The sequence below is a fragment of the Sphaerodactylus townsendi genome, linkage group LG04 (assembly GCF_021028975.2).
Source record: "Sphaerodactylus townsendi isolate TG3544 linkage group LG04, MPM_Stown_v2.3, whole genome shotgun sequence".
In the NCBI taxonomy this organism is placed as follows: domain Eukaryota; kingdom Metazoa; phylum Chordata; class Lepidosauria; order Squamata; family Sphaerodactylidae; genus Sphaerodactylus; species Sphaerodactylus townsendi.
Genome location: NC_059428.1, coordinates 63,017,532 through 63,035,473, shown reverse-complemented (window position 1 = coordinate 63,035,473; position 17,942 = coordinate 63,017,532). Strand labels below are relative to the sequence as shown.

At 44.9% G+C, this 17,942-nt stretch overlaps 1 protein-coding gene across 5 annotated transcripts in view; it reads left to right on the top strand.

The window, feature by feature from the left end:
* Positions 1–17,942, top strand: part of LOC125430957 (amyloid beta precursor protein) — a 178,678-nt gene that overhangs the window by 38,546 nt on the left and 122,190 nt on the right. For all 5 annotated transcript variants that reach the window (XM_048493358.1, XM_048493361.1, XM_048493360.1 and 2 more), the window contains exon 2: positions 10,752–10,919. In XM_048493358.1, coding sequence (XP_048349315.1) covers positions 10,752–10,919 — 168 coding nt within the window. The remainder of the gene's footprint in view (positions 1–10,751; positions 10,920–17,942) is intronic.

The following is a 17,942-nucleotide window of genomic DNA, read 5'->3' as shown; positions in this document are numbered from 1 at the left end:
GGAAACCCCTGAGCCAGCGCTTGTAGAACAATCCATACAGCCTTCTTTAAACTGGAAGAAATCCAATCCTTAATTTCTAAAACTATCTCCGCTCTGCCGTAATTTACGCGACCCTGAGGACGCTGAAGAACAAATTCCCCAGCTTCCTTCCATTAACGCCCAAACAAGCCAATCAAGGGCTATCCAAAAGGCAATAACATCATCCTACTTCCCCGCTGATAGGGAGAGTGGGCGACAAGTATTTCCCCTGTTCCTGAATGCTTTGTTAAAAGCGATTCATAGGGAATGGCTCAATCCAACTTCCTTGTCCAAACCTAAGGACAACAAAAAAGACGATGCCAAAATCTGTCCGGCACCGACAGGTCCTCTACCAACAGCAAGCTTTCTACTCTTCCGGGTCCCATTGAAATCCTTACCCCCGCGATCGCTAACCTAGACGGGCAAAGACCACACTGGCAGAATCAACATTCCTTTCGAACTACCAAACAGTCCTTCCAAAACAATACAACAAGCCGGGCAAGTCCTTCAACTCCAATAAGAACAAGCAATGACGATCAAAGCATCCCGGTGGGAGGCCGTCTCCAACACTTTCAGCACCGCTGGCAGGGAAAACCACGCGGACAGGTGGGTGGACAAAGTTGAAGTCATCTCCACAGGTTATGCGTGTGGATAGAATTCAACGCTATTCCACATCACCACCTCGTTCATTCTTCTCTGCCGCCTCAAAGGATTCCAGCCAAAGCCAGCAGAACTCTGGGAGGTGGTTTCCCACCTAACCAAGATCCAAGCCATCTAACCTGTACCGACAGCTGAACGCTTTCAGGGACATATTCATAATTCACATTTCTTTACAGTCCCCAAAAGAAATGGGGACTGGAGAGCAATCCTCAACCTGAAGCGCATCAACAAATTCATTCGGGTCCCCAAATTCAGGATGGAAACCCTTCGGTCTATCACGGCAACTCTTCGCCATCAAGATCTGCTGACTTAGTTAGATCTGACCGAAGCCTATTTGCACATCCCTATTCACAACTCTCACAGAAAGTACCCGGAGATTCGCCATACAGGATCAACATTATCAATTCAAGACGCTGCCATTCGGACTCGAAGCGACATTTGGCCCCAAGAACCTTCTCCAAGGTACTCTATTGGCTCCAGTCATCATGTTGAGGGAACAGGGGATACACGCAAATTCTTACCCCCCTACCTCACGACGCATCTGCTGGATTCGTTTCATCACTCTCGTCCCCAAGCTGCCATAGCACGACATTGAGTAGTGCAAGAAACCCTAGCACAGCATGGCATATTTTATCTTAAACAAAGAAAAAAGCTCTTTTCATTTCCCCTCCACACGGCTAGAAATCACCTAGGCGCCAGTGCTGGACACGGTACAAGACTCCCTTTTCATACCAGAAGAGAAGGTTGCAGAAAGAATCAGGAGAAAGCGACATTATTAGTCATGTCCAACAGAAGATCGGTCCCTCTGCTAAAACTGGCAAGTCTGCTTGGGAACCTTTCTATCATTCAGTAATCGAGCCTGGACCCAGTGGCACGTTTTCACGCCGGTGACCGCCCCAACGCATTCTCGTTGCAAGTACGTCAGCTGGACATTATTGCCAAGAAAGACAGAAAATTGACCATACCCCCCAAGAGTCCGTCTTCTAGCCTTCTCTGGTGGACCCGAACTGCTCCAACCTCAGGACGGGGAAAACATTATCTACATGCTCATCGAGCTGCTCGTTCACAGACGCCAGCCTTCTCAGGAGCTGGGGGGCCTACACTCAGTCAAATGTATGTCCAGGGAACTTGGTCTTCTGGAAGAATCTCGGCTCACATCATCAATGTGTGTTAGGAAACTTCGAGAATGCATCTTCCTTGCCCTTCAACATTTCACGACCACAAATTGCGCCACCAACATGTCAATATCATAAGAATAGAGACAATGTTGCCGTAAGATGTACATCAACAAATCCTCAGGGCGTGCTCCAGATCAGCAAGGCTCCACTTTCGGAAGCAACAAAAAATCCTCCGATGGGCCGGTAGGAGAAGGCTTGGTATCGCTTAGAAGCCCTACACATCAGAAGGAGTCCAGAATCTAGAGGCGGATTGGCTCAGCAGATAACAGAATCTGTGCTTGAAATCGAATGGCTTACCGGGATCCACGGGTCTTCTTCAAGATAATGCAACACCTTCGGCACTCCGCCGAGGTAAGACCTGTTCGCCTCTCAGAAGAACCATCAACTTCCAAAGTTCATGACCCGACACTACCATCCACAGTGGCAGTAGCAACGACGCCCTGAACAGCCGACATATGGCCTCCAAATCTTCTCTATGCATTTCCCTCCTTTTCCCCTGATCCTCGAAACTCCTGCGCAGAGCAGGATCATATCCGGTACCTTGGTGATCGCCTTGTAGGCTCCCCAGATGGCCCATAGGAGACCCTGGTTCACCACCATCCTGGAACTGGCCATCATCGCGAGAGAAATCACTGACTTCTGCCAATCACTTCCGACTTCCTGACGCAGGGTTCCCCATCATACATCCCGATCCCCGCTTGGTTCAAGCTGACCGCGTAATGGCTCTTGAACGGGCAAACCTCAGGATAAAGGGGTACTCGGAAGAAGTCACATCTACAATCTTAACAGCCAGACGCAGGTCGACGGTCAATATCTACAACTGTTCATGGAAGGCCTACGTCAGGTGGTGCCATCGCAAACGACTCGACCCCACGGAACCATCCATCACCGTTATCTTGGAGTTCCTGCAACAGGGCTACTCAATGGGACTCAAGTGTTCCACCTTACGCAAACAATTGGCAGCTCTTGCTACCGTCATCCCTTGTGTGGGCGACACCCCCATCACCAGACATCCGGACGTTCTGAACTTCCTAAGAGGGGTAAAATTGTCCCAACCTGCGGTAGTCCACAGGTTCCCCTCTTGGCGCCTGAACGCTGTCCTGTCGGCACTCACTAGGTCCCCGTTCGAACCCATTCAAACTGTACACATCAAATGGGTAAGAATGAAAACGTTATTCTTAATTGCAATAACATCGGCCAGAAGAGTGGCTGAACTTTGCGCCCTTTCAATAAACTCAAAATTCTGCGTGTTCCATAAGGATAGAGTATGTCTTCGTACAGATCCAACTTTCATTCTGAAGGTTAACTCCCCTTTCCACGTGCGCCAGGAGATCGTCGTTCCCAACTTCATGCCGAACCCCTCACATTGGACGCGCGACGGGCCTTAAAAGCATACATAATAAGAACGGAGGAGTTACGCAAATCAGAGAGTATGTTCATCAACATTAGCCCGCCCAACTTGGGAGCGCAAATGTCCAAGGCAGCAATCAGTAGTACCCTGAAAGCCTGTATATGCGAAGCATACAAAGCTTCTGACTTACCGGTCCCTCAGGGAGTCACAGCTCACTCAGTTCGCAATGCTGCGACCAACGCAGCCTTCCGAAATCAGGCATCGGTGGAAGACATCTGCAAAGCTGCCACCTGGTCTTCCATTTCCACCTTCATACGTCATTATAAAATTCGGTCCCTGGCCTCGGCAGAATCAGCCTTTGGCAAAAGGGTACTGGAAAGTATCATCGGGGACTAATGAAACCCACCCGAATTCGGGACACTGCTCGGGGAGGTCCCACACAAGATGCCCCACTCCTACAGTAGAAGGATCCATTGGATACTCACCGTGAAGGGTCTTTCTACTGTAGGTAAGTGGGGCATCTTGGCCCTCCCTAGTTCCATTTGTTTCCCGATGTTACTCTCTCAGTTATCAACTAAATTCATGTTTTCAGACTGTTCAACGTTTAGGGTTGTCGTTGTTGTTGTCACTGTTCTAGTGATCCTAGTTATTGCCGAGCCGTTGTTTTTCCTTCCGTGTTTTTGGTTATATGTTCCTGTTACTTAAGTGCTATACTACTATGCCAGGCGGGGGTACTGAAGAAGGTGACCCCAAGACCTCACAGGAAGTACATGGAAGAATTTCATCATTTCCTGCCTCTCTGCAGTTGGTCGAGATCACACCCCACACAAGATGCCCCACTTACCTACAGTAGAAAGACCCTTCACGGTGAGTATCCAATGGATCCTTCTGTTTCAAAGTAAGGTAAGATGCCAGAAACATGAAAAGAGGTTAATACAACATCAGTGCCCAAAGAAGGACAAAATCTGACTTGAACAAGAAACTATAGACCAAAATCATTATTGAATAGTAGTTATAACTCATTTATAATGATCCTAGCTGGAAGTTCAATAGTAATTTTGTAAGAATTTGTTTGTGAAGATCAATGTTGGATTTTACCTAAAATTGAGGGACTGTGTTAGAACTGTGTTAGATACTTTAGAATATTTGGAAAAGCATAATGAAAAACAAGCTGCATTAATTTTCTTAGATGCAGAAAAGGCATTTGACAACCTCGAATTTTCCGTTTAAATTTGTGGAAGATATGAATATTTGTGATAACTTTATAAAATGAGTAAAATCAATCTATACTTCACAGACAGCAAAAAATGGAGATTTAAACCATTTGAAATTCAAAAAAGGACATACAAGGTTGCCCTTTATCTCCTCTCGTATTCATCTTAGTTCTTGAAATATTAGAGATATAAGACAAAATGAGAGGATTATGAGTATGATGGTTAAAATGACATTTATATATTAGGAGCCTTTGTAGATGATCTGGTATTAATTTTAGAAGACCCCTAAATGAAATAGAATACAGTGCAGTAGTAGATGTTAAGATTTTGATATATAAAAAACAAGGGTGGTAATAACAACAAAAACTATTGCACTGGATCTGTCCTGTATATTTCCAGCTGACTGTGTTTGCTCTAGGGATGATATGTTGAATTAATTACTGATGCAATTTCTGACCTTGACAAGTAGGGTATTGTTCATAATACTATAACGTTTCAGTTGCCTATTATTTTAGTATCCTTCCTACAAATGTTTGGAGCATCTTGCTTTCTTCTGGAAACTGATACTGTGACAAGCTGTTTGAAATTTGTTTCCACTGTATTTATGCTAGATGCATTACGTAGATGTAGTCATGTTGGTTTTACATATCTGCTGACTTTTCACTTCGTGCAAATAGCTGTCTTATTTCTATATCATTTTATTATTCTCATAAAGCATCTTGAAATTAATTTGATTTTTGAACGGGATATGATATTAAGTTACCAAAGGTCTAGGTGGCAGATGGCAGCATTTTTAGATGTAGAACCTGAAAACAAATGCAGCATGTTAAGAGTCATAAAGTATGGTTGTTTAATACCGTAGAAGAGTTTTAAAGAATCATATGCAAACTTTAATATTTTCTATATGTTTATTAAATGATTTGTATTTACTATTGTAGACAAATTATCCAGTCAAACTCTGGAGGAACTTTGGGAGTTTAAGCACATTTATGTATCTCAGCACATTTATCTCAGGAAACTGATAAGAGTAAGTGACTTGGGAAATTATTTGACACATTCTTTTGGAGGATAGCAAAGATAGTCTCTTTTTAAATGTTTCTTTATTTTTGTTATTTCCAGGCGTTGGACTTGAGAAAGATTATTCGAAATAATAGCCTATCCAGAGGTTATATTGCCCTATCTTGTATGATTTTGTATATATTATATGTATTAAGTTGCAGGCAATTTGTAGTGCACAGTAACATTGAGAAGCCTAGGGATTGTAAGTGGCTCCTATATTGTCTATGATAACAATGCTTGGAAATACTACAGTAATAGAGAAAAATTATATTTTTTTAATTGAAAAACTAGCGGGCCCGGCCACGTGTTGCTGTGGCAATTGTTCTTCTCATCACAGTCCGCAACCCACACAGATGTCCATGCAGGTCCAATGATCCCCAGCATAGCCTTTTGGGGTGGTCAAATGGAATCCCTCTTTCCCTTTTCAATGCACATCGTTATATGGTGCTGTCTTGTTTTTTTAGTATAAGGTAACCCTTCCCATTCCACAACGGAACTGTCCAGAGTGTGAATCCCGCTGTCCATGAGGCTGGTTGACACGCACAGTCCTGGCTTGGGTAAGGCAGAACTGGGGCAAGCAGGCTATCCCAGTCAGGCAGCAGAGGCAAGGTGGTGAAGCGCTCAGATCGAGGCCAGCTCCCTGGGTTCTTAAAGGGCCACATGCAAAAAAAGCGGAGGCAGTAGTGTTGGTTCGCCCCCACCCCGTGGATTTTCTTAGAAGAAAAAGGCAAACTCCAGCTTGCTTTTAGTAAAAGAGAGCTGTGGTGAATATGGGTGAGGAAGTGGGTAAGTGGTGGTTGGATGTGAGGAAGAGCAGAATGAGGTGTGTGAGGATGAGCTGGATATGTATGAGAGTATGTGTGTTGTGTGGTAGCAGTGGGTGAGGCACAGAGAGTGAAAGTTACCAGCGTGTGAGGGGGGAAACCCCACCTGACATCTCACATGGCAAAGTGTGTATGTGTTTCACTTCCACTCATATTACCTACCAGTATTACCTATTTACTGTTTTCACTGCTCATCTCTGGCCATCTGCACAAACATTCTAAGGGCATACCAACCCCTCAGGTCACAGACATGCTGCACGAACATTCTAAGGGTGACAGTTAAACACAGCCAGCTTCATGGCCTGGTGTGCCAGGAAAAAGACGTTTTACCTGGCTCAGGTATGGACTTTCGGCGATTTGAAGGTCCGATTACCTTCCCCGCAACAGGGAGGAACGTCCTGTGAAAATTTGGGGGCAATCCGTCCAGCAGCTTCTGCGGGAGACTATCAGGGACAAACACACGTTTAGATTTTTATATATATAGATATTGTATTCGGTCTTCTGAGTTGCTTCATCTTGAATTGTTATTTGAAAAAGAAGAACACAAGAGTGATTTGTTATACAATTTAGGATCCATAGGTTTTGGCAGACCTTTACGCATTGGGTGCAGGATGGAATTGATTTTACCTTTTGGCTTCACCCACTCCATTAGCTTTATGGTTGATGCTGTAGTACAGCAGCCATCACATGAAAGCTAATGTGGTATAGTATGTAGAGTTTCAGATTTAGGTCTCAGAGATCCAGGTTTGAATCCCCACTATGTCATGAATGCTTACTGAGTGACTTTGGACCAGTCAGATATTTGCAGTCTAACATAACTCACAGGCCGTGGTGAAGGTAAAATGGAGAGGAGAATGATGTAAGTTGCTTGGGTTCCCCATTTTTGAGGAGGAGGAGATATAAATGAAATAAAATTCCAGTATAACCAAAGATGAAGGGTAGATAAATGGTAGACCTGTGGGTGAGAAGATGAAGACAAGGAACCCCATCCAAGAGCCAGGTGTCCAGCCATGACACTGCAACCAGCTGGCCCCCTGAAGAGGCTTCCCAGCAGTGCGGGGAGGCTCAAAAGGTGAATATGCCACCTCTATAGCAGTGGTTCTCAACCTGGGGGTCAGGACCCCTTTGGGGGTCGAATGACCCTTTCACAGGGGTCGCCTAAGACTCTCTGTGTAACGGGATCGAAGCTTCTGGTAGAAAGGATTCCTGGTAGCTGTTTTCAGGAACCTTCCTTTTAATTAAGTTTTCGCTGCCACCATTACATTCAGATAACTAGAGAACCCCACACTGTTACTAGTCACCAAGGCTTTAAAGATTCCCACCTCTCTCCCACTCTGACTTGAAGGGAAATTACTTCAGAGTCCCTTTAACTGTTTTGGAGGGAACTCCTAAGTGCTGGGATTTCTAGCCAGTCACCCACTCTAAAGACACACACACACAGACTCTCACAGGCACGAGGGAATTTGAACACGGTACTTGAAAATTATTTTTAAAACAAAAGAAAGGCTTCTTTAAAACTGGCTCAGAGAGGTACTAACGCTTGATGGTTTCAGAGAGGTTAAGATGTTACTTCATATACACACGCAGGTGTCTCTTAAGGGAAGATTTAGCTTTGAACTAATAAATTCCCTTACACACACAGACACTAGTTTGTACTGCTCTAATACCCACTGATCACACTTAAGCACCCAGTCTGAGCCCAGGAGATTCTGGCACACTTGGCCTCCCTTTCTCCCACAAGTCCTAATATGGCTTCACTGCCTCTGGACCGGCTTCTCCCAGACTGATGATTCTGGTGATACACACAGGGCCAAGGCAGACTGGATAGGTCTGGGCAGTTTTAAACCGCCAAGCTCCTGAAGGGCACTTCAATCTGCACCCAGTCAGGGCCTCCTCTCTCTGTCAAGCATAAACCGCTTAGGCAGGGACTGGACTTCTGTCAGCCAACTCTGCTGAGACAGAATCCTTTTCTTCCAGAGCTGACAGACTCCTCTCTGCCAGACTCTGCTCTGCTCTGACTGATGTTCAGTCTGGACTGCTCTCTGACAGACTCCGATCAGCACTGACTCTAAGTGCTGTAAGCACACTAGCTCCCCCTAGCTTTGGCCAAAGTTATTGGACCTTTTCCAACCAATCAGGTGGGTTCTTTGCTTGTGGAGCCTTTTTCTTTACTCTGGCTGGTGCTAAGGCCTTCTTAACTAGGCCTGCTGTACGCCAGCCCTTCAGGGTGGGGCAAGTTCGTTACACTCTGCATCCATGTTCTCCATCTGTAAAATGGATAAATGTAAAATGGATAAACCACAACATGAGGAACTGTATTAAAAGGTCGTGGCATTGGGAAGGTTGAGAACCAGTGCTCTATAGAGCTCAGTAGATTTTTGCTGCCCAATGGGGTGACTTGTCTGAATTTCCAGCCACTGGCATAATGCCGTGAATGGCCAAGAGATAGCTGACTAAAGTCAGCTTCTACCTGGCTATGCCCCTGACCCACCCTCACTAGGCAGGTGGCATCAGGGGCGCTTAAAATGCTGGCACCATATCCCGGGGGCAAGGGGGGGCAGCCATCACCCAATGCTGGTGAAATCGCTCCTTCACCAAGGTAAGTGCCCAAGGGAGGGCAAATCCGCCAGTACCACCACATGCCACTTCTCCCAACAGATTCCCCCACCCCAGATGTGTCTCTGAGGAAAAGTGAGAATATGGGAGAAGGGTGAAAAAACTATGGGGAGTTGGATCCCGGGAAAAGTGAAGTGCTCCCTGAGAGTCTTTGCTGGTACCCTTCTGTGCAACTGGATTTAGCAGCCATCATTGTACAAATGAGTGGGTGGGAAGGAGAGACCGAAGCAAGAAAAGTGAACCAGTTCACTAGTGAATCTAACCCTTATGTAGGATCCACTGTATTTGGCTTTCTAAGATTTTGGAGAATGCTTTTCGTGGGAAATGCTCGGAATTCTTTGAGATTTCTATGTGTTAAGTATGTATTTTGCTTTGTACTTTATGCAAAGCACACTGGGCTGTGTAATATATGCTAAAATCACCATGGAGGAGTGGTATGCATGTTTTCAGATTCTGAAAAGCTGCATGTAAATCCACTTCTTGGGTCGCTTCCAATCTAAACGGGCAATTTCTGCTGATTACTCTTTCCTGATTTAGACTCCACATATGTCATCCTTCAGGGTGCCCTATCCCAAAGGACTAGGAGCTGAGTTTCATGGAGATCAGTTTGGGGTGAAGGGAGGGAGGCTATTCTGATGTTGAAGACTTTATCCAACCGTTGTAATGAGCATTAGGCTGCCCAAGTTCTTTCTAGGGGTATTCAGTGTCACTTCGTAGATGGTAATCAAGCATGCTGCATTTACACTACCATTTAAAAATGAACATAAAAACTAACCTGCTTTCATAGTTAAATAATACACTAATATCCTTTCACTACATAAACATTGAGAATTCCCACTGAAGTTGCTGGGCATTTTTCTGCTTCATAATAGTATAGTTATAAGTTGTCAACTTAATGTCAGTCTAGCACAGGGGCCAATTGGCCATGCTGACAGAGGCTGATGGGAATTGTAGTTCCTGAACATCTGGAGAGCCGCAGGTTCCCTACCCCTGGTCTAGCATAACAAATAGCTTCCACAGAGAAATAGCAACGGCTTGTGTTTAAAACCACTTTTAGCTGTCAAATTTCTTTACCCCAGAGCTTCAGTGCTAGTGACTATACTCTGTTTCACGTAAAGATGTTAGTTTGTTCCATTGAGATGCAGCAGTTGAGAAATGCAGCTTCTGCATTAGAATATAATCCCAAATGAATATGAAAATTATCATTCATTTTTACCATTGTCAAAACCTTTATTTTGTACATTACGGAACATGGTACTTTGATACAAGAGCATTTATGCCAAAATGTATTTTTATTTTAACAGATTGGGGGGGGGGGGGGGGAACGACAGGGCTAGGTAGGCCCTAGGATCCAGGCAGAGCATTCTACAACAAAGAAGGTCCAGCATGCTTTGTTTTGTGGTGGAAAAATATGCAATCTGCTAACATCTTTATGTGAAACATGGTGTAGTTCTTCTTTGCTACAACTCTTAATACAATAAGAAGAGAAATATGCGAATATCTTCCAAGGGAACTTCTTTCTGTCATAATTCTGTTGAAAAATAAGAGTTGGCTGGCTTGCAATATGTGCATGTGACCAAGCTCCTGCAGTTTGGAACAGCAGAGCTGCTGATGCCTGTATATTGAAAGAGTGGGCAGTCATTCACAAGAGGCCTGTTGACAGCATACTGCCCTTGGTATGGTTAAGTATTCTGAAATTTGTGTTAGTTCAGGGTCCAGAATGAATGATCATTATTTTTTCTTCAAACTTTTTTACATTTCTGGGTGCTGTCTTTGTTGCCATTTTAAATTGTTATTGCAATAATGAATTAATATCATCTAATTTTTACAGGTTCCAACTGATGGAAATGCTGGGCTTCTGGCAGAGCCTCAAGTGGCCATGTTCTGCGGCAAACTGAATATGCATATGAATGTTCAGAATGGAAAGTGGGAATCTGACCCTTCTGGCACCAAGACTTGTATCGGGACAAAAGAAGGAATTTTGCAATATTGCCAGCAAGTAAGTGTCTAATCCAATAGAGAGAATGAGAATTTTTTTCTGAAAAATTCTGATGATATTCTATGTTTAAAGGAAGATCTTTAGTATATTCGTCCATCCCCTTCCATGACTTTGCCCTTCTATTTAGTTAGAGGAGAATTTTGCTCGTTTCAAGATGTGGCCTGTGGGTTCGACCTGAAATGAACATGAAGCATACAAAAACACCTGGGTTTGTAGGTGGCTTTCTGTTTGTATGAAACATTTTACTGTTTCACCAGTACCAACTGATGCATATTTAAAAGTTACTGGTCACAAAAGTCTGGAAATACCAACTGCATGCATTGCTGTAGCACTGGCTTTGAAAATGATTTTTAAATACGTATATTATATTCTAAGTGAATGGGTCTTCTAATTTGATAAATAAGTAGACTTTGCAAGCCCCCCTGACTGTAGAACTTGGTAGAACAATCATTCACCTTCACCTTATCAGCAATCTTAATTGTGTTAGCATACTGTGAAATTATCAACTATTAGAAGATTAGCTTTCTGTGAGAAGCTTTATGCTGTACCTATAAAGAACTATTTGTTTAAGCATTAAAGTACACAGTTAACTAGATAAATAGTCCCCAAGAGAGAATAATATTTTCCATGCAGTTCATTACAGCTTTATTTCCTGTCCGTTTGGGCTTTGCTCTTTTTCTTTTTCTTATTTTATTCATTTTTGGGGTTTTTATTATGCTTTAAATGTTTTATTTTCAGAAGGCGTATCAGAAACAGAGAAATGTGAGTTTTGAATAGGATCATATAATGAACACGTACTCCACAGTGGCTTTATCATATAATTTTTGAATATTATGAAAGATAAAATGCTTGTTATAAAAAGAAATGTCTACTGACCGAAGATGGAAGTTAAACCATCACAAATGTAATGTTTGTTATTTATGGTAGTAGTATTAAATTTAATGAATTTCAAGAAGGTTTTGTTGCAGTGATTATTTTTGATGGTCATTGTTAGCAGTCTCAGGAGGGGTGAATGGCACTGTGGCTGTCATTTTGACTGTAGGAGGCAAACCGTAAACCACAAATTATAGTGTGGTTTTTGATGCAAGAAAATAGATAATGGTTTAGACTTCTGCTTTCTGGAAAGACTGTTTCAGAACTCTACTTAAATGCTGATTGGCAAGATTATCACATTGGAGCTGAATTCACAATGTAAACAGTATGCACAGTGGAGTGTAAATGGGTAGAATATGGAAACTTGCAGGTACTTACCATGGGGTTGCTAAACAGAAATGGAGAATACACATCAAAAGAGCCAAATGAGCAAAAATGTAGCTTTACATGTACACCTTCTTGTTTCTGCTCTAACAAATGATTAATAGCTTTAGATTTATAGAGTGGTCAAGTAGTGGCAGTGGTAGGGTAACTGTGCTGCTCAGAGAAAACTTGTTGGGAAAAGGCATCTTGAATTTATTGTGCAATTCATTTTAAGGGCTGGCAGAGATTGGTTCATGGATACAATGTTGTCATTCTTCTGGTCTGGAGCTTGGGTGTTCCAAAACAAAAGCAGCTATTGAATTTTCAGGTGTTGTCAGAATGGAATGCACAAGAGTGATATCATCTTCTGCTTTTCTGCCTGAGGCTATTGAGTGCAATACCTTGGGACAGTCTCAGTTAAGTGAACATAATTGTGGAAAAATCTGTCCATCTTTCTTCCTGCTCAGAAAGAAATGTTTACTAATTAAGAGTTGGCTGATCTCATTACAAGTTAACATTTCTGAATCTAAAAGGATTATGATAAAAGTAGAAATAAGTGTTTCTGATCAGTGAATATTTTGGTGGACAGAGTTGAAACCCAAACACTTGGAAGGTGAAATGTTTATTCTGCGAATCATGGTTTTAAAATGTTAGTGAGGGAGAATTCTTTTTATACATCAATAATTGGAAGAGAAAAGTTTAGAAATAATAAGCCAAGTGTTCATTTTCTCTTCAGAGTAGCTTAAATGTGAACCTATAAAAGAAATAGCTTTCCATGAAGGCATGCATGCAGGAGCAGTCTATTTTAGGCCTTATTCCGTATAGTCTCCAGCTGATTTTCTCTTATAGAAGAGCTGTTTCCTGTATTTCTTGTAAGGAATACTTTTGTGAGGCTGTCAAGTTTAAAAAATGTAACACAGATGGATTTCCACTATTTCTGCTCCAAAGTTTACAAATGCTAAGGTGAATGATATACCTGTTGGGATTGTGTTAGAACAGCAGACACATGTTGAAGCACTTTGGTGATTAGTGTGAAGCTTACAGAAACAATCTGGAAGAACAAGTACATAAGTTAGACTGCTGAAATGAAATAGTATCTCATATTTGTTTTTAGATCTAGTGCCTTCTCTTTCAAAAGAAAATTGACTAACAGCTGACTGCAAAACATTTTTGAAGCTGGAATGAAACATTGAAAAATGTGGTAAATGCAACATCTACCACTTTTCTAGAACATTTCTGCATTTAAAAGCCTTGCAGGGGAATAATAAAAAAGGTAAAGTTTCCCCGTCAGTCGTGTTTGACCCTGGGGTACCACTACAAGCAGTGATTTCATAGGCAAGCCGGTTTTTGTGGAGTAATTTGCCATTGCTTTCCCCGGCTATTCTTTACCCCCTAGCTATGTGCTAGGTACTCATTTACCGACCAAGGTATGGATGGATGACTGAGTTGACCATGAGCCAGCTGCCAGGATATCTGACCCACAGGGGGCTGGAACTCCTCATCGTGGGAGTGGCAGTATAAGCACTTAACCATTATGCCACGCGGCTCCTAGGGGAATAATAACTTACGCTCAAATAGATTCTTAAGGAAAATTAACAACCAGACCTGTTCATATAAATCAAACAGTAGACTTGGTACTGACTTTTGGCAAATGATTTTCATTACATACTGTAATAAACCCTTTCTTTTGTGTAGTTACCAAAGGCAATTGAGTCTTATTTACACATATCTAGAGAAAATGAAATACTTCAGAGGGATAGTGGTATTAGGTTCAGGCATCCCCTGCTTCGTCTCTGGTGTTGATTAATGCCAGGTCCATCAATAATAAAACCGCAGTCCTCCGGGATTTTCTCGGAGAGCTTCAGATGGACCTGGCCTGTGTCACCGAAACCTGGGTGCGTGAAGGCGAGACTGTTGCTTTATGCGAGGTCGCCCCCCAGGTATTCAAGCAACAAGTGGCTCCACCGGGTCTCAACTCAGGGCCGGGGGGGTGGTAGTCGCTGATTGTTCATCCTGCCAGATCTCTTATACTCCTTTAGGGCTACTGCCCCTGTCCCGAGAGATCAGCGTAATGGAGTGTAGTCGGCCTCAGAGTGGTTGGCCTCGGAGAGGTTGGTCGTCCTTCCTGGTGTACCGGCCCGCCCTTAGCCGCGACCGGAAGCGGCCTCGCTACCAGTATTGCTAGAGGTGGTGGCCGACTGGGCATTGGGCGTGTTTCCTCAAGCTCATTGTTCTGGGCTTAACTTCAATGTCCATGCGTCGACACTGCCTCCCTGTACAGTGGCTTCGCGGACCTCGGTGTCATCCATGATGCTACACCTTAGGCCTCTCCTTAGTGAACTCTGGCCCCACCTCATGAGGCCGGTCACCCTGTGGTTCTGGGCTTTGGTGCAGGGGTTGATATGGTCAGATGATCCTCTATTGACAGAGTTGCCATGGTTCCGGCCCTTCCATTATGCTCCTGAAGGTACGGCCGGTGGACATGCCCCACCGCCCCTGCTCTACAGCGACGGATCGATTTATGTCCGCCCGCCGGAGACTTTATGGATCCAATTGGTTTCCTGAATGCTCTTGAGGGAACTCTGAATTCAGCCGGCACACTCTCGATGAGCAGGTGGCTGACTGAATTTCCGCCTTCAGGCCGATGCCATCGAGGTAGTTACAGTTCCTCGGCGACCATCTGGCCAAGTTCGATCGCCTTCCCCGCCGGGCTCCTTGGTATACTGAGGAGCTACACGCCGATGAAACGGGAACTCAGATCGCCTAGGAGCCATAAATGGAGGAAAACTGCGCGGACGGAGTGGCTGCCAACATCTTGCAGTAGGACGCTATGAAGTTGCTCTCATGAGTTACGGGCGGCGAAGGCGAAGAGGCAAAGAGAGTTTTCTTTTCCTCCTCTCTCGGCCTCTTCGCTAGCTCTCGCCGCACAATTATTTCGCGGTGATTCGATCTTTGACCTCATTACCTCAGAGGTCTGCAAATGACCAATTGGCTATAGGCTGTGAGGCATTTATGAGCTTTTTTGCAGATAAAGTCACGTCACTCCGCAAGGACCTCCCCGCTATTTCAACTACAATTAGTGAACTGGAGGCTCCCTTGCCGCCTTCAGGCCCTTGTTTGGCCCGGGTTTGCCCTGCTCTCTGAGGCCGCTGGGTCGACAGGGCCCTGGCTGCTGTTAGACCTACTACTTGTCCTCTGGATCCGTGCCCCTCCTGGCTTGTCAAAGTCTGCCGGGAGGGGCTACGACCCCACCTGTTGAATATCATCAATGGCTCCCTTGAGCAAGGAGTCTTTCCAGGTGGGTTGAAGGGAGGCAGTGGTCCGCCCACTCTTAAAAGACCACCGTTAGATCCTGGAGATCTGGCCAATTACCGCCATCACCGCCTCGAATCTTTCGCTTCTGGGGAAGGTAATTGAGAGAGTGGTGTTGGAGCAGCTTCAGGGTTTCCTGGAGGACACATCGGCCTTTGACCCCTTCCAGTCCAGCTTCCGTGCTGGGCATGGGACGGAGACCGTTCTTGTCGCCACAGATACGTTCCGTGATGCAGCTTGACCGGTGGGCGGATCGGCGCTGCTGGTGTTACTAGATCTCACTGCAGCGCTTTGATGTGGTCGACCACGCATCTTTTGACCCACCGCCTGGCCGTTTCCGAGTGCGGGGCACTGTCCTTCAGTGGATTGTCTCGCTTCTCCGGGACCGACTCAGCAAGTGAGGTGCGGAGATCAGGCCTCGACGGTGCCCGCTTCAGTGCGGTGTGCCCCAGGGTGCGCTTCTATCTCCGCCATTATTTAATATCTATATGCACCCCTTGCTCAGTTGGTACGGAGCTTTGGGCTGATCTGTCAGCAGTACGCCGATGACACTCAGCTCATTCTGTTGATGGAGGTGGGAGCCGCCATCAGCCTCGCAGCTCTACAGCACTGTTTGGGGGCGGTCGCTGGTTGGTTGCAACAGAGCAGGTTAAAACTAAACCCATCGAAGACGGAGATCCTCTGGCTAGGACGCGAAGGGGAGGTTGGGGATTTCCAGCCGCCGGTGTGGGAGGGGGCCTCATTGGCACCAGCCCCCTCTGTTCGCAGCCTGGGGGTCCACCTGGATTCGTCTCTTTCAATGGAGACCCAGGTGGCCCATACAACCCGGACTGCGTTTTTCCACCTTCGTCAGGCCTGACGGCTGGCCCCCTTCCTCTCCCAAGCTGACCTGGCCACTGTGATCCATGCAACGGTCACCTCCAGGTTAGACTATTGTAATTCGCTCTACGCTGGCCTACCCTTGCGCCTGATCCGGAAGTTGAAGCTGGTCCAGCATGCAGCAGCGCGCCTACTTACAGGAGGTGCCTACCGTGATCACATCCAGCCTGTATTGCGCCAGCTGCACTGGCTCCCAGTGGAGTTCCGGATCATCCACAAGGTATGGGTATTAACCTTTAAGGCTTTGCGTGGCCTGGGGCCCTCGTACCTTCGGGACCGCCTTACCCCATATGTCCCTACACGGCCTCTGCGCTCAGCAGAGGCCAATTTACTGGTGGTCCCCGGCCCCTCAATGATACGGCTGGCCTCCACCCGGGCCAGGACCTTTACGGCCCTGGCCCCAGCTTGGTGGAACACTCTCCCACCATCTGTCCGGGCCCTGCGGGATCTTGGAGAGTTCCGCAGGGCCTGTAAGACTGAATTGTTCCACCGGGCCTTCGGGGAGGCCGGCCGCTGATAGTGTGCGCCCCTCCTGCCCCTCCCTATTACCACTCTGGGAGCTACAACATCTACACCGCCCCTCTCTTCGGGAGGGGGTTCTTATTGTTAGTCTAATACTGGACGCCATATGGTTTATGGTTTATATGAAACGCTGTAATTTTATGTAATTTTATGTAATTTCTATATTTAATAATGCTATTGATTTTAAATGAGATTGTTATTGTCATATTGTTGATAATTCTTGTTGTTCACCGCCCAGAGCCCTTAGGGGATGGGGCGGTTTTATAAATATAATTATAAATAAAATAAATAAATAAATAAATACATCAAAAGCAGTACTGGTTGTTGTGTGTAACAGACTTCCCTCTGTGATACACCTCTGAAGATGACAGCCACAGATGAAGGCAAAACATTAGGAACCAGATCTACCAGACCACGGCCACACCACCCAGAAAACCCACAACAACCAGTTGAATCCGGCCGTAAAAGCCTTTGACAATACAGCAAAGAGTAGTTTGCACTTTTGCAGCTAACATTTGTTATGGCTTAAGCCTTTGTAGCCTAATGCTCTCTTCATAAGTTCCAATCAGAAAAATTCCAAAGCAAGATTCCAGCATGACATTGCCAAATTGAAATTCATTAGTAAATTTAACACGGCGAAATTTAACAGAACAAAATCCTAGGAAGGGCTAGCCTTCTTTAAAATAGTGTTTGTTCTCCTTTAGCTGGCTGTTTACCTTGTTAGGATTGAGTAATTCTCACATTATAGGGTCTTGTTTGTTTACATTGTGAGTTCATGTGTGCTGTGCATTCTTCTGTGACCTGCCTCCTAGCTGTTGTTTTGCATTGAATATCTTTTGTCTCCCTATTGAAGGAATTTCTCCTGCTTTCATCATACCAGGAGGCTTTCATCAAAACCTGTCCATGAGGTTACTGCTTCATGCAGCTGACAGAATGGACATGAAAGCATCAGCTATAGTAAATTTGTTAGTCTGCTACATCATATTTATTTTTTAATAACACATCTGTTAGGAGAACTCAGTGACTTACAGTCTTAAATGGCTGATGTTGCCCCGCGGCAGCTTATTTCTTACG